At 35.3% G+C, this 16403-nt stretch overlaps 1 protein-coding gene across 1 annotated transcript in view; it reads right to left on the reverse strand.

Annotated features, from left to right (window-relative positions):
• Nucleotides 1-16403, reverse strand: part of LOC127649370 (piezo-type mechanosensitive ion channel component 2) — a 129887-nt gene that overhangs the window by 108366 nt on the left and 5118 nt on the right. The window contains 2 exon segments of the mRNA XM_052134428.1: nt 2747-2875; nt 10009-10104. Of these exon segments, the coding sequence (XP_051990388.1) occupies nt 2747-2875; nt 10009-10104 (225 nt within the window).

Here is a 16403-nt window from a genome sequence, read left to right on the forward strand (position 1 = left end):
ACCGTACTGCACTATACTAACCCATACTATTCTATAATGCACTGTACTGCACTATACTAAACCATACTATTCTATAATGCACTTTACTATAATATTCAACACTTCACTGTACTACACTATCCTATACACTGTACTGTACTATACTAAACCATACTATTCTATAATGCACTTTACTATTCTACACTACACTGTACTGCACTATACTAAACCATACTATTCTATAATGCACTTTACTACACTATACTATTCTACACTATACTTTACTGCACTATACTAACCCATACTATTCTATAATGCACTTTACTATACTATACTACACCGTACTGCACTATACTAACCCATACTATTCTATAATGCACTGTACTGCACTATACTAAACCATACTATTCTATAATGCACTTTACTATAATATTCAACACTTCACTGTACTACACTATCCTATACACTGTACTGTACTATACTAAACCATACTATTCTATAATGCACTTTACTATTCTACACTACACTGTACTGCACTATACTAAACCATACTATTCTATAATGCACTTTACTACACTATACTATTCTACACTATACTAAACCATGCTATTCTATAATGCACTTTACTACACTATACTATTCTACACTATACTAAACCATACTATTCTATAATGCACTTTACTACACTATACTATTCTACACTATACTAAACCATGCTATTCTATAATGCACTTTACTACACTATACTATTCTACACTATACTAAACCATACTATTATATAATGCACTTTACTATACTATACTATTCAACACTACACTTTACTACACTATTTTATGTATTCCCCTCTGTTGCAGAGATAGTGTTTTGTTTGTGTGTTTGTTTGTTTGTTTGTTTTAAGTGTGTTTACATCATTAAAGCCAGCTTATATTCATTCATAATGAAGTCATTTTCTTTTATAAACAGTTATAAAGTTATAAAAAATAACCAAAACCACTTGAAAAACCCCAGACATAGACTTATTATATCGGTCTATTTATTAGCAACATGTTTCATCTGTCCTCATCATTCCTTTTTTGTTTTCCATTTATTAACAAAAATTATAGAACACGTATACTGTATAAATACTGTGTGTCATTCAGTTGAACTCAGAGTCCGAGGATCACTGAGCCGTACTGCGGACATCAACCAGCTCCTGTCCGGAGGAGTGAGTGAAGCACTTCTCAAGCACTCTGATACACACGCTGTCGGCAGACGCTCACGCCAAACTTACGTGAAAATATAAACTGTGATAGTGAATGCAAAGCGCTCCATTCCTGGTTCATACACACAGTGTTAATGACATGCAGTGACACAGAGGAGGAGACTGATGTATTTGTGATGAAATGATGAAATTAAATCTTAAAGGTTTTTTTTCATGACAAATAAGGGCTCATGGGTAATCAGAGCAATACAATGTGTGAAAGTTAAGAAATTAGGACAGAAAATTGTACTAAATGTTAAATATTTTTTTAAATGCAATTGATTACTTTTTGTTCTTATTTCATATTGATGTTTATTTTATTTTTTAATGTATCTTGTATTTTCTTTAAAATGTATATGTAAAGTAGTTTGACTTGCCATTGTGTATGAAATATATATATAAACAAACTTGCCTTGCCTTTACTATTCCACAATATAATAAAATAAATGTATTAAAATATATATAGAAAAAAAATATATATAATTCTTTATGAAAATATATCAGTTCAAAAACAACAGTGTGAATGTAAAACTGACCAAAACTAAAGTTGACCAAAAAAGAGATATATTTTAAGTATTTAGAAATATTTTGATATTTAAAAAATATTGTTCATGTCATTCATAAGTTTTTAAAGCTGTAAAGGAAATCATATATGCCTATTTTATTAGGATATTTGATTTATATATTTCAAGTTACATAAAAATGACTTCTTTAGATGTATGAAGCACACATGCAGAAAAAAGCAGAACTTTTTAAAATATGACAATTTTAAAGACAATTAATCGTAAAAGCCCCTGTTCTAGTGTGACCCCTGTGACTGCTGTCAGTGAAAAATATTAACAGTTCTTCTCATTCATTGGTCCATAATTCATGCCGGGCAATATTATGATCAAAGGATTGTGGTCAGCAGAAAGCAGTGATGCTTGAGGCCGGGAGTGATGGTGATACCGCTGACATCTCTGAGGTCAGTGACCCCTGTGCCAGGACTCCGTCTCCCTTTAAACACTAAAGAGCTCTTCCTAGTCTTTATTCACAGTGAGAAAGACAGCGTGCTGCAAATAGATTCATTTCAGGACTGAGTTACTTCCTCAATATCAAGTAATATGTGACCAACTTACATCCCTAACTTGCAAAGATATCAAACAGGAGGCATGTGTAGCATGAAGGACTTTTTCCAAAGCAACACAAATAAGCTTCTAATGCATCCTAAATAACTTATTCCTGGAGATCTGAGCCAACATTACTTTCTGAAGGGGGACTACATGATAATCTCTCTCTACATCTTAACAGTAAAGTTTAACGTTAGAACCAAAAAGAGTATATGTTTGGAACAACATGAGGCTGAGAAAATGATGACAGAATTGGTAATTTTGGGTGAACTATCCCTTTAATTATTATTTTGTTATAGGTCAAAGAGTGGACAGATGAAGACTTGAGGGACGTTTTCAAATGTTTGTGATGGCAACCTTGATGAACTCTCTTCCCATTCAAAATCGAATTATTTGTACATGTATACGATGAACTTACAGTTGAATCCAGGATTCTCAATAGACCCTCCAGCCAGTAGACTGTGGATGGTGATCTGATAGATGATGTGAATCAGGAGGAAGCTCACACTGCAGAAACATAAAGACTTCAGCAGGTGCCCTGTGTGACCTGGAAATAAAACAGCAACAAGATACAATGATGATTTGTGTCAAATTATCACACACTTGTAATGCTACTCATGCAATTTTGGAAAACATGAGGGTGAGTATACCAGAATTATCAGTGTTGAGTGATTTGAGGATTTTCCAAGTAATACATTTACAGCACATTTGTGTGTGTGTGTGTGTGTGTGTGAGCGTGTATTTATCACTTTGTGGGGACCAAATGTCCCCATAAGGATAGTAAAACCCGAAATGTTTGACCTTGTGGGGACATTTTGTCGGTCCCCATGAGGAAAACAGCTTATAAATCATACTAAATTATGTTTTTTGAAAATGTAAAAATGCAGAAAGTTTTCTGTGAGGGTTAGGTTTAGGGGTAGGGTTAGGTTTAGGGGATAGAATATAAAGTTTGTACAGTATAAAAACCATTATGTCTATGGAAAGTCCCCATAAAACATGGAAACACAACATGTGTGTGTGTGTGTGTGTGTGTGTGTGTGTGTGTCTGCTAAATGACAACTTATTCAAAAGGGTTGAATTTATAACTCCAAGGCTTCCAGAATATTATGCAACAGTTCTGAACAAACAAGATGTAGGCCAAAGAACCTCAGCTCTTCATTTAAGAACTGATGCAAATTATGATGAAATAGGGTTCAAAAAGGGTTTGAATGAAAATGTGAATGTCTACATGATTTATGGCTTCATCTGATTCGCAAAAGCTTATTATAGGGCACCTTCTGCAATTGGAGATGATAACAGTGGTTTAGTTGCTGATTTAAATCTGAGTAAGTGCTTTCTGTAGTGTTATTATCATTAACAAAAACTTAAAAATAAAAAAACAGATGTGGCAACCTTTTTGTAAACTGATAGAAAATTGAAAAAGTTAAAAACTAAAATGCATTTTCCTGACTCAAAATACTAGCTAAACATAAAATAAAATAAAATATAAGCTAACATAATAAGAAAAACTTAAGCTGACCTAAAATACGTTTTCACCACTCAAAAAACTAGCTAAACATAAAATAAAATAATAAATAAAATACAAATATAATCTAACATAATATTAAAAATCATAAACTAACCTAAAATATATTTTCATGGCTCAAAAACTGGCTAAACATAAAATAAAATAATAAATAAAATAAAATATAATCTAACATAATATGAAAAAAAAATGAAAAAAATATATATATATATATATATATATATATATATATATAAAATAAAAATTGAAATTAACATAATTGGAAAAAGTTAAAATAAACGAAAAATAAATAAAATACAAATAAAAATGACCACGATAATGAAATAAAAATAAAAACTCTTTACAACCCGCCTTCATTAAACATGAAAATAACACTAGGTAGCAAAAACACAGCCTTGAGAAACATAACACTTTAAATATTTTAACATCTTCAAATTTTAAGACTAAACTACAAACTATATTAAAATATATAAATAAGCTAAAAAATATATAAATATCCTGAAAAACTCACACTAAACTGAAAATAGAAATACTGGAAAAATATCAGTCATCAATTGAAAACGAATGAAATCTAAAATACTGTAATTAGAAAAGGTCAAATGTATATATATATATATATAAACTGAATTACCCTTCAAGTATACATTATAAGGATTTTCATGGGTTTTGTCAGAGATTTGGTCAAGTTCTATTGTTTTAAGTTCTTCTTGCCAGACGAACAAAAGCTAATCATAAGAGCCTCTTTGTTTTAGCACTCTCCGAACATCAAGGTCAAATGAAGTGTTGAATTATTTTTAGAGTGTTTTTTTTCTCTTCTAACAATCAATATTTTCCGATGGCAGAAGCGCGAGCAGTGTTGTTGTGTAGCCCATCATATGTAATGCTTCCTAATGGAGCTCATTTTAGCCACAAGTGAGATATAATCTCAAGAATCCAGACGGTGAGATGCTTTGCCAGATGCAATAACTTTGTCATGTCTCTGGAATATGGTTTGTCCTACTTAATAAAACAGAGTGTGCAAAACAATCAGTGCTTATTTCCCCCAAACAGGGTTGTTAAAGTGTAGTTTAGCAAGCACCTCGGGTCAAGATCTCTGCCAAAACTCTCATTCATGCCATACATTTCATCACCATTAAATGAAAACATTCCTGATGAGGACAACAAGAAGGTTAAAAAGATGTTCTCTGTTCTAAACGCATCTCCCCTGACTGCCGTAAAGTTGCAAATCACAGTTTTAGCCACCAATCGTGCCAAAGAAATTTCCCGTGGTACAAACAATGGAATGTCCATCCTCTTGTGTCTTGTTCCTTAAATTTATAAACATTCAAGTCACTTTATCTCCATTACAATAAAAGTCATGAATCTTTTTCTCATCATTGTTTAATTAGCATAACCTGACAAATTTCAAGCTTAATAAATCTTCTATCAGAACATAAATATGTCAGAAATCATATAATGGATAAGAACATTCATGTCAAGTGAATTCTGGTAAACTGGATCATAAACAATAACTTTTGTCATTCAGATGAATGGCAAAATTGGCCCAATTTACTTGATTTCCCCTTAAATAGGAAAAGGTGAGGTCATAATAACTTAAGAGTTATATTTCATTAATGCATGACGGAAAATGAAGGCTGTTGTTCCTAATATATTCAATGAATGTCAGTAAACATTATACAAATGTACTGTATAGGGTTCACCTCAAATGCAGCACTCACAGGTGAACTGCCATCCTCAAATGAAAAAGTTTTATAACATGTTATAACACGCTAATACGTGTTTTATAAGCAAATCACTGAAAATGAAGGCTTTTGTTCCTAATATTTTCATTGAATGTCAATAAACATTATACAAATGTACTGTATAGGGTTCACTGCAAAGGCAGCACTTACATGTGAACTGCCATCCTCAAATGAAAAGAATTACATACTTTTATAACATTTTATAACACGCTAATACGTGTTTTACAAGCAAATCACTGAAAATGAAGGCTTTTGTTCGTAATATTTTCATTGAATGTCAATAAACATTATACAAATGTACTGTAAAGGGTTCACTGCAAATGAAGCACTCACAGGTGAACTGCCATCCTCAAATGAAAAGAATTACATACTTTTATAACATGTTATAACATGCTAATACAGGTTTTATAAGCAAATCACTCAAAATGAAGTGTATTGTTCCTTATATTTTCATTGAATTTCAATAAACATTATACAAATATGCTGTATATGGTTCACTGCAAAGGCAGCACACACACAGGTGAATTGCCATCCTCAAATTAAAAATGGTTATAATATGTTATAACACGCTAATACATGTTTTATAAGCAAATCACTGAAAATGAAGGCTGTTGTTCCTAATATTTTCATTGAATGTCAATAAACATTATACAAATGTACTGTAAAGGGTTCACTGCAAAGGCAGCACACACAGGTGAATTGCCATCCTCAAATGAAAAGAATTACATACTTTTATAACATGTTATAACATGCTAATACAGGTTTTATAAGCAAATCACTGAAAATGAAGTCTATTTTTCCTTATATTTTCAGTGTATTTCAATAAACATTATACAAATATGCTGTATAGGTTTCACTGCAAAGGCAGCACACACACAGGTGAATTGCCATCCTCAAATGAAAAGAATGACATACTTTTATAACATATTAATACATGTTTTATAAGCAAATCACTGAAAATGAAGGAGGTTGTTCTTAATATTTTCAATGAATGTCAGTAAACATTATACAAAAATATAGGGTTCACTGCAAAGGCAGCACTTACAGATGAACTGCCATACTCAAATGAAAAGAACGGCATCCTTTTATATCATGTTATAACACGTTAACGTATGTTATATAACCAAATCAGACCAGAATGAGGCTGCAATTTGAAGCTTTTGAACAGTTTTATCTTTTGAAACTCAACCAGAAAGTACCCGACAAAATATAGGATTGTGTGTTTACACGCACATCACACACCTTTTCGTATATTTATTATAACGCGTACATGACACATGCTAGCTCATTATAATGCATAGGCACCTGCAGGCATTCTCACAAAAACAATAAATACAATAAAATAGTAATTTAAAAAAAACAGTTGGGTATATGGTGTTTATATAGGGTTGAACCTTGCCTGTAACATCACCATGTCTATGCAATAAAAAGGCAAAAGCCCAAAAATGGGGAGTAACGAAATACATGTAACGGGATTACGCATTTAAAATACAAAATATAAGTAACTGTATTCCACTACAGTTGCAATTTAAATCATTGGTATTTACAGTACAGTTACATTAAAAAAGTATTTTTGTTACTGAAGGGATTACTTTGCATTTTATTGTCATTTGGTTCATTTACTATTTAGTCCTTTCAGATGGAAAACATTTATACATATAAATGATGCGATACAAAGTGCATTTGAACAGCGGTGAAACACTTTCTTATGATGTGTTACATTCATACGAGCAGACAGAGAAGTACGTTTAAAGTAAGTTTGGAGCAGAAGAAATACAAATAAACCTTGTGTAAATTATTAGCTTTACGCTATGCTAAAATGATATTTCTAGCCATTTTACATGCATATGTTACCAGACACGATCATATGTTTTTTATCAAAAAACTTCACGTTGGATCATAATACATTTTTTCTAGTAAGACCTTTGATATTAGGGCAAAAATTGCATTCTTGATATACATTTTTGCATTGTTTTCCTTTAAAAATATCAAAAAATCCTTAAAACAAGATCAATTTGATTGATCTTGTTTTAGAAACAACACTGAATTAGATATTTCGGTTTTTGAGAGAATGTATTTTTAACATGTGTATTTTGTCTTACTGTACTGGCAGTGTTTTTATAGTCAAAACAAGTGAAAACATCTACCAGTGCTGAAGAAGTAATCCAAAGTATTTAGAATACGTTACTAACCTTGAGTAATCTAACGGAATACTTTACAAATTACATGTTACAGCATGTATTCTGTAATCTGTTGTGGAATACATTTCAAAAGTAACCCTCCCAATTCCCCTGTCACTCATCATTACCTCACTGAATTCACCACCCCCTTGTGGCCAATCACCCCGTCCCAGGAGAAATAAAACCAGACCACCCGTACCAGCCTTTTGGTTAGAGTGTAGATTAATTAAGGCATCATTGACGCTGAAGACGCTAGTCAGTATAAATAATATTAGAGTCGTAACATTATTGGGGGCTCGTCCGGGATATTCATATTAATTTCCCAAGCTATTAAAATAATTTTTGGTCCTACTTTATAATAGTTATTTTTAACTACCGTTTTAACATTAAAATACATATAATACAATGTAAATTATTTATTGTGTAACTACATGTTGTTCTGTAAAATTCTCAAAAGATTCACATTTGCTGCTACTGAGGTTGAGGTACGGGTAAGTTTAGGAGTAGGGTTAGGGTTTATATTAGTGTTATGGTCAGGGTAGGGTTAAGTTTAGGGGTAAGGTTAACAGTGTAACTACAGATGTAATTAAAAGCAGGTACTTTAAATGTAAATACAAAGCAATGACACGTATTTACATAATAAGTGCACTGTATCATATGCTTCACCTTTTACTTGGTGCAATCCTGCATTCACATGTGTGGGCATTGTATTTTGGCTTCGTTATACGCAACGCATAATTAAATTACATTTAAACTGACTGATCTCAGTTCAGGAGACTCTGGGCTGTCAATAAAGGGTTAAAAGATTCATGTGACCAAACAACATGGCACCGAGTTTGTGTTTGGTTGAAACGCCAACAAAACTACATCTGGTAAGAAACCTAAACAAGTTGTTACATTAAAGCCTGTTTGAGTCGAAAGATTAGATCCTCTAGTTTCGTCCAATATGCAATTTATTTTTTAAATTGGAGTGATTTATCGTGAAATGTCATGCTGTTAAACACAGTGAACATGTACGTGGACTGTATGCTCATTTTCATTTAAATTATCCTATATTCACTGTGAATTATCACATTGAGAATCAATGGATGCATCCAAAAACTGGAAAATGCTGCTTTCAGAAGCTTTATATGGAGTTAGGATGAAAATAAGATGCATTTTAAACTGTTTTGAGACAAGTGCAGACAGACAGCACACTGGAGGTTAAGTCATTCACTAAATAGGGAACAAGAGAGCAAGGGAGCATCTTATAGCTTTCTATGCAGCTAAGTGCATTCAATACAAACTTCCTGTTGGCACTGTGTTTGAACAGGGTAGAGTTTGGTTGTTGTGTTGGGTAGAGTGAATTAGATTGATGCGGTGTGTTGGTGTGTGCATAGTTTACCTGTTGATGATTAAAGTAATGGCATCGTTTGATATGCCGAGATGTATTGACAATCCGACAATTGAACAGTTTGAGAAAGGCAGGAGGAATAATAAGGGCTACCTATGAGCACTATGTATGAGCACAGGTCTGCTAAACTATTAATGAGAGTGTAAGTGAACCACTTAAAAATCTTCTTCCCTCTTCCTCTTTCATCTTGTTCCACAAAAACCTTCTCTTATACATAATTAACAAAGAGAAAACAAGCATGAAGAACACACGAGTTGACATGTGAGTGTCACAGTAGCACCACAAAATTGTATTTTCCACCTCACATTTGCTTTTTATGACACTGTTGGTTAGGTTTAGGTTTAATGTTTCATATAGGAAGGTCAGTTTTGCTGAGTTAAAACTCGATAGAGGATTAACCTTGGAAACCTCATCTCTTTGGGAGAAAATGTAACTTGCTTTTAGAGCCACGCAGTTGACCTTTCACCTCGGAACTGCAGCAATACGCAAAAAGAAACCGTTAATATCGTTTTGCAAAAATGTTGCCACAGTCAGATAATTTTGATGACATCTGGCTGTATGTATTGGCCTCTTCAAGAATGTTCTTCTCAATTACCATGCATACCTTTAATAAATAGTTTTCTAAGTGTGCTTGAGTCCATCTCTCTGAACAAAATCCACGATGTATGACCTGCTCATTGTAGTACAGTTTCAACTGATGTTCTGATAACACTTCAGCTCCATTGGCTTTTGTGCATGAGGCACTACAGGCTGTTTAAGGACAAGACAAATGCACTTCCTGCATTGGATTTGTGACACTTACATTTTGTGAGTTAACGTTAGTGCAGAAATGCGTCTTACCTTGCATGGTGATATTGGAGGGTTCTGGGAAAAGAGGGATGAGGAGGAGGTAGAGGAGGTAGATAAAGGAGAGCCCATTGTACCTGAACAGACATGCTGCAAAGAGAAGACATTAAAACAATCTTTAGAGTAATCACATAGACAAGTTCTTATCATGCATGGAGACACGGTAAAAGGGATAGGTCAAAAAGTGAAGTTCTGTCATTTACTCATCCTCATGTTGTTCCAAACCCACAAGAATTTCAATGTTAGGCAGGAAGTTCAGGCTCAGTCACCATTCACTTTCATTACATGGAAAAAAAGGTGCAATGAAAGTGAATGGTGACTGAGGCTAACATACAATCTAACATCTCCTTTTATGTTCCACGGAAGAAAGATATACTTGGAACAACATGAGGGTGATTAAATGATGACAGAATTTGCATTGTTGGGTAAACTATCCTTTTTAATGAGCATAGAAATGTATAAAGTTACGTTTAATGTTCAACGCTTGACCGTTTTGCATGTACAAAACTTGCTGTAATGATGCTGACATGTAATGGGTGGTTGCTAGGGCATTGCTTTGTGGTTGCTATGGTGTTACTTGCTGGCCCAAGTCAAAAGTATCCAAATGAGTCAGTAACACTTTATAATAAGGTTGTATTTGTTAACTTTAGATACAGCAATAGTTAACATGAACTAACAAGCTTGGTTAAACTTCATTTCATCATAATATGAACAAATTAAGATTCAACTTTATTGTCATTGTGCAGTGTACAGAGCCAATGAAATGCAGTTGTTTTCGCATATCCCAACTAAGAAGGGGTCAGAGCGCAGGGTCAGCCATGAAACAGCACCCCTGAAGCAGATAGGGTCAAGGGCCTTGCTCAAGGGCCCAACAGTGGTATCTTGACAGTGCTGGAGCTTGAACCCCTGACCTTTCGGTCAGTAACCCAGAGCTTTAACCGCTGAGCCACCACTGAACCTTGTTGTAAAGTATTAGCAACTAGTTTGATATTTTGGTCTATAAATAAGTCTCGGTCCCATTGAAAAGTAATGGCACTCCTCTCCACAACAAGCTCAACAATGCATGGAAGTTTAATACTAAGAATTAAGCAGAGTGATGACTGGTGATATAGGGCACCAATTCACCCTTACAAACAACTCACAGCAAGATATGAAATAAAGATAACATCGACAACTTCAGCTAATGTCTACAAAACTATTAAAACACTTAAATATAAAACAGACAGACAGAGAGAGTCTTTTTGGAGAGGGTTTCTGACTAGCATTTGAAATGTAACCACTATGTTTATAAACTGGGGTTTTCTGTGAAACTCATCAGTCTGGAGCAGACCTGAAGATATGTTGCTCCATTCATCAGAATAAGACATTTTGGAATTTGGTAAAATTTGCCATTTAAAAGTATGTTTGCCTGATAATTGTAAAAAGGGGTGTAAAGGGATTAATGGAAACGAGGAGGCGAGAACCGGCTTGAAGATATAAATAATCGTTTAATGAAGAAATTAAACAAAACGACAAACACACAAAGGTGTTGGACAGCTGCCCATCATCCCCGTCTATCTGGATGAGGGAGGGGACAAGGGGAGGGAAACAAAAAAAAAGTGTGGCACCTACACGCCGTAACGGGGATCGTGCCAAATTAACAAAACATTTTAAAAAGAGAGGGAAAGGCCAACACGGAGCAGCAGTTGGAGAGAGAGAAAAAAACTTCTCCGATACGGCGTAACCTGGTCCTCGGCCACACCTCCAACGGATGACAGCCGCGTCTCCCCAGACGGATCGGAGGCAGTCTTCCAGCCCCTGATAGACAGAACACCCCGCCACGTTCTCGGGAAACAGAAGGGGTCTCCCCCGCCCCTGGCAGCGGTTCTGCCGCTCCAGGTGGTCGTCCAGGAGCCCCTCCCCGCTTGCGGTCGGCGGTGTCATTACCCGCCACGTTTCAGTGGCTGGTAGGGGTCTCTTCTGCCCCTGGCAGTGGCCCTGTCCACTCCAGGCAGTCGGTTAGGAGCCCCTTCTCCCTTCGCAGTCTGCGGCTGTTTTTCCGCTCTCAGGTGGCCGGGCTCCTCCGTCCTACGGCGGATGGCCGCGGCTGCTGTGGTGGATGGTAGTGGTGAGGACTCTACTACGCGTATCCCTCCTCCTTCCCGGATTTATGCACCAGTGTAAAGGAATTAATGGAAAGGAGGAGGCGAGAACCGGCTTGATGATATAAATAATAGTTTAGTGAAGAACTAAACAAAACGACAAACACACAAAGGTGTCGGACAGCTGCTCGTAAATCTCTCACTCTCTCTTGCACTGCAGCTTCCAGTCGGCCTTTATCCCACTCTGAGGCTTGATTAGCCTGATTTGATTAACTTGCCCTCCGCCCTGTCACAAGGGGATTTTTTATTTTTTATTTCAGGAGGTAATATATCTTTTAAGGAAAGCTTTAAAGCTCAACAGGTTCTCCAGGAACTAAGAGAGACACTTAATTGTACACTTGACAAACACCAAATCTTTGTTCCTACCCTCACTTATGGTCATGAAGGCTGGGTCATGACCGAAAGAACTAGGTTCGCGAGTTTAAGCGGCCGAAATGGGCTTCCTCAGAAGGGTGGAGGGCTTCTCCCTTAAAGATAGGGTGAGTCAGTCATCCGTGAGGAGCTCGGAGTAGAGCCGCTGCTCCTTTGCATCGAAAGGAGCCAGTTGAGGTGGTTTGGGCATCTGGTAAGGATGCCCCCTGGGCGCCTCCCTAGGGAGGTGTTTCAGGCACGTCCAGCTGGGAGGAGGCCTCTGGGAAGACCCAGGACTAGGTGGAGAGATCACATCTCCACACTGGCCTGGGAACGCCTCGGGGTCCCACAGTCAGAGATGGTTAATGTGGCTCGGGATAGGGAAGTTTGGGGCCCCCTGCTGGAGCTGCTGCCCCCGCGACCCGACTTCGGATAAGCGGTTGAAGATGGATGGATGGACAAACACCAAAGATAATAATCTTGAACACCCCATTATTCTGTTACTGTAGTTGTAAAAATGGTGATTGTGCAAAACTCACGGCCACACTGCTGGGGACTAGGATGTTGTGTGGGTGGTTGCCAGGACATTGCTAAGTGGTTGCTAAGGTGTTCAGAATAGTTTTATTGCTCTGCAAACTATGCGATTTAAGGAATCATTCACGTCTATAGCACAAACGATGTGGGAAGAGTTACATGCTGAGACGTTATACTAGGGGTTAGTATGATGTAGCAGATGATTCTTGACCTGTTTATTCTATCTGTTCCATGTGTGGTTTATTCAAGGGGTAGAAAGTTCAGCACCAAACACAGAGCCCTGCAGAAGACCTCACTTGCCCTGAACCTAATAATAATGATATCCCATTGTCTTAAGATGTCAAAAGAAAACCCTCATTATTTGCCATTGATAACAAAACTAATACAGCAGTACAGTGCAGTCAGATCTTACAACACATCATTCAACAGTAACCACAATAAGTTCACATATAATTCTTGTTTTGGCTAATTATAAATGCTCTTAACTCTAGTTAGAAAGTAGCTCTATAGTTAGTGTGATGCTAGCATAGTGATTTAGGATCTGTGAGTTGCTCAAGAAGTATTTGAGGTTACTGAGATCACAGCTCTTCCAGAGGGATTAAACCAGAAACCAAAATTACAGGGTACAAACGTCTTTACAAGGTGTCATGAATAGTCTATAGATCTGTTCCTGTTTTCATGTCTGTTACACACTCCTAAAAAGAAAAGTTCCAAAAAGGGTTTTAAGAGTCTGATCCAATAAGAGAATCTTTTGAAGTTCTTATGATGTCATAATTGAAACTTATAAAGTCCTTATGATTCCATAAGAGAATCCAGAGTGTTTGACTTTCTTTCTTCTGCAGAACACAATGATTTTAAGAAGACTATCTCAGCTCTGTAGGTCCATACAATGCAAGTGAATGGTGAATAGAACTACAAATGCTCCAAAAAGCACATAAAGGCAGTATAAAAGTAATCCATAAGACTCCAATGGTTTAATCATGTCTTCTGAAGTGACCAAGTTGTTTTTTGATCAGAACAGACCAAAATATAACTCCTTTTTCACTGTACATAACTCCTTTTTCACTCACCCAAAATCGATTGGATCGCTTCAGAAGACATGGATTAAACCATTGTAGTCTTATGGATTACTTTTATGTTGACTTGATTACTTTTTGGAGCTTTTAGGGTTCTGGTCACACTTGCATTGTATGGACCTACAGAGCAGTTCTGCAGAAAAAATAAAGTCATACATCTGGGATGGCATGAGGGTGAGTAAATAATGAGAGATTTTTCATTTTTGGGTGAACTATCCCTTTAAACGTTCTCGTGAGTTCATTTAAAGTTATTATAATCCTATAAAATACCCTTTTCAAGTTCTATTGATTGAAAAAGATCATCTTTTTAAGTTTCTAGAACACCATCATCTATGTGTGTATGCACAGCATATATTGAAAGATTCCTGAACTATGTGAAACAGAGGTGAAATCATTTGGAGTCTGTTAATAAAACACACTGAAAGAAAAGCAGCTCTGACATTGGTTCAGGCGGTAAGCAGACACACTTGTGCGAGAGAGATAACCGTAAGACCACTAAACACAGTGATGGAAGTCATTAAACTCAGTCTTATAGATTACAGCACTGACAGTTATCCTGGTAATAAAACCAGCAGGCAGAGCAAATACAGCGGAAAAGCCCAGAGTTATCCAGGAGTCGCCTGAGGAGAAATTACAAACTGAAACACTCTGGAAAATTCCTGACTAAAGAGTTGAATACAATGAAGTTATTTCAAACTTAAATCGACTTTACATTATTATTTGCCAAAATAAAACAAAAAACACTCAAATATTTCCAACAGGCACAATAGAGAACAGATAAAATATTGTAACTGTAGACACTGTTAGATTTTGGTTCCTTTTTGGTTAATATATATGTAATTAGGGATTATCTATCAGATGTTTTCCATGTAAAATCATGCTTCTGACATGGACAGTTAACTTGAGATGATAATACAAATGTGGCTACATCATTCCTTCACAAAGCTTCAATTTACCCGTTTCCTTTAGAGACTAAGTAGAGGCTAAACCAAACTGACCACTCACATGATCATCCATCTCAGGAATTATCTATGTTTCTAAAAAACTGAAAGCCACTACAGCCGTGCTTAGACTAATGCGGTCTAGAAACAGGTGAAGTTCAGCTTTGCGGTTTAAAGTACAACAGTTTAGGACAGTCAAATTGCTTATTTGACTTTAGGGCTTTTGTCACTTTTCTTGATGTTAAAACAGCGTAATGTTTGTTGAGCAGATGTTTTATTAACCCAACAATAATTAATAACGTCTGGAGTCTTAACTAGGATATTCATCAAGAAATGTAGGGTGGGATTTGATTTTATCCATCAGGAACGGATTGGATCGTGAAAAGTGGGCATGCCACACCAGATTGGTGCAGAGTCTGCTGTCCGACCTGAACCTTAAGTGACTTGACACAGCATCAGATTTTGGGCGGGTTCATGTCAGTTTTCTGTATAAAGTATCAATTAAATTTTTTCATGAATGAAAAAATTATAATATTAATGCTAATAATACTAATAATAAATAATAATAATATTAGAATTTTTAATATCGTTATTCTAATTATTATTAATATAATAATAATAATATAACATTGGTAATAATATTATAATTTTTTTATATCGTTATTCTAATTATTATTAATATAATATTAATAATAATAATATAACATTGGTAATAATATTATAATTTTTAATATCGTTATTCTAATTATTATTAATATAATATTAATAATAACAATATAACATTGGTAATAATATTATTATTTTGTATTATCGTTATTATAATTATTATTAATATAATATTAATAATAATAATATAACATTGGTAATAATATTATAATTTTTTAATATCGTTATTCTAATTATTAATAATAATTTGGGTTTAAATAGCCACATTATGTGGCAGCTGCTAATTACAACAGGATGCAAATACTGTATTTTTTATCAACGTTCAACATAATACCAGGAACATGTATTAAGAAATTTGAATTCATTTTAACTTAAAGTGACAATGTTAATTAATTTAGAGGTTCTTAAGTTCATCAAAGAATCCTCTTGTTATCAAGTGCTGTATAAGGTTCTTGAAATTGTTCTTTGGCTATATGGTACACGTTCTTCATATTAAATTATGACCGGACCACTGAGATTGTTAATAAATCTGGCCAAACTGCAGTGAGTATTAGTGTATGACATTCCCACAGACACACACAAATATAATCAACTGTTTTTTGTCACTTTTTCCTTATTACTTCCTGAAACATACTTTGTGTGTGTGTGTGTGTGTGTGTTGTATGCGTGTGTGTGTGTGT

The sequence above is a fragment of the Xyrauchen texanus genome, chromosome 9 (genome assembly GCF_025860055.1).
Source record: "Xyrauchen texanus isolate HMW12.3.18 chromosome 9, RBS_HiC_50CHRs, whole genome shotgun sequence".
Taxonomy (NCBI): domain Eukaryota; kingdom Metazoa; phylum Chordata; class Actinopteri; order Cypriniformes; family Catostomidae; genus Xyrauchen; species Xyrauchen texanus.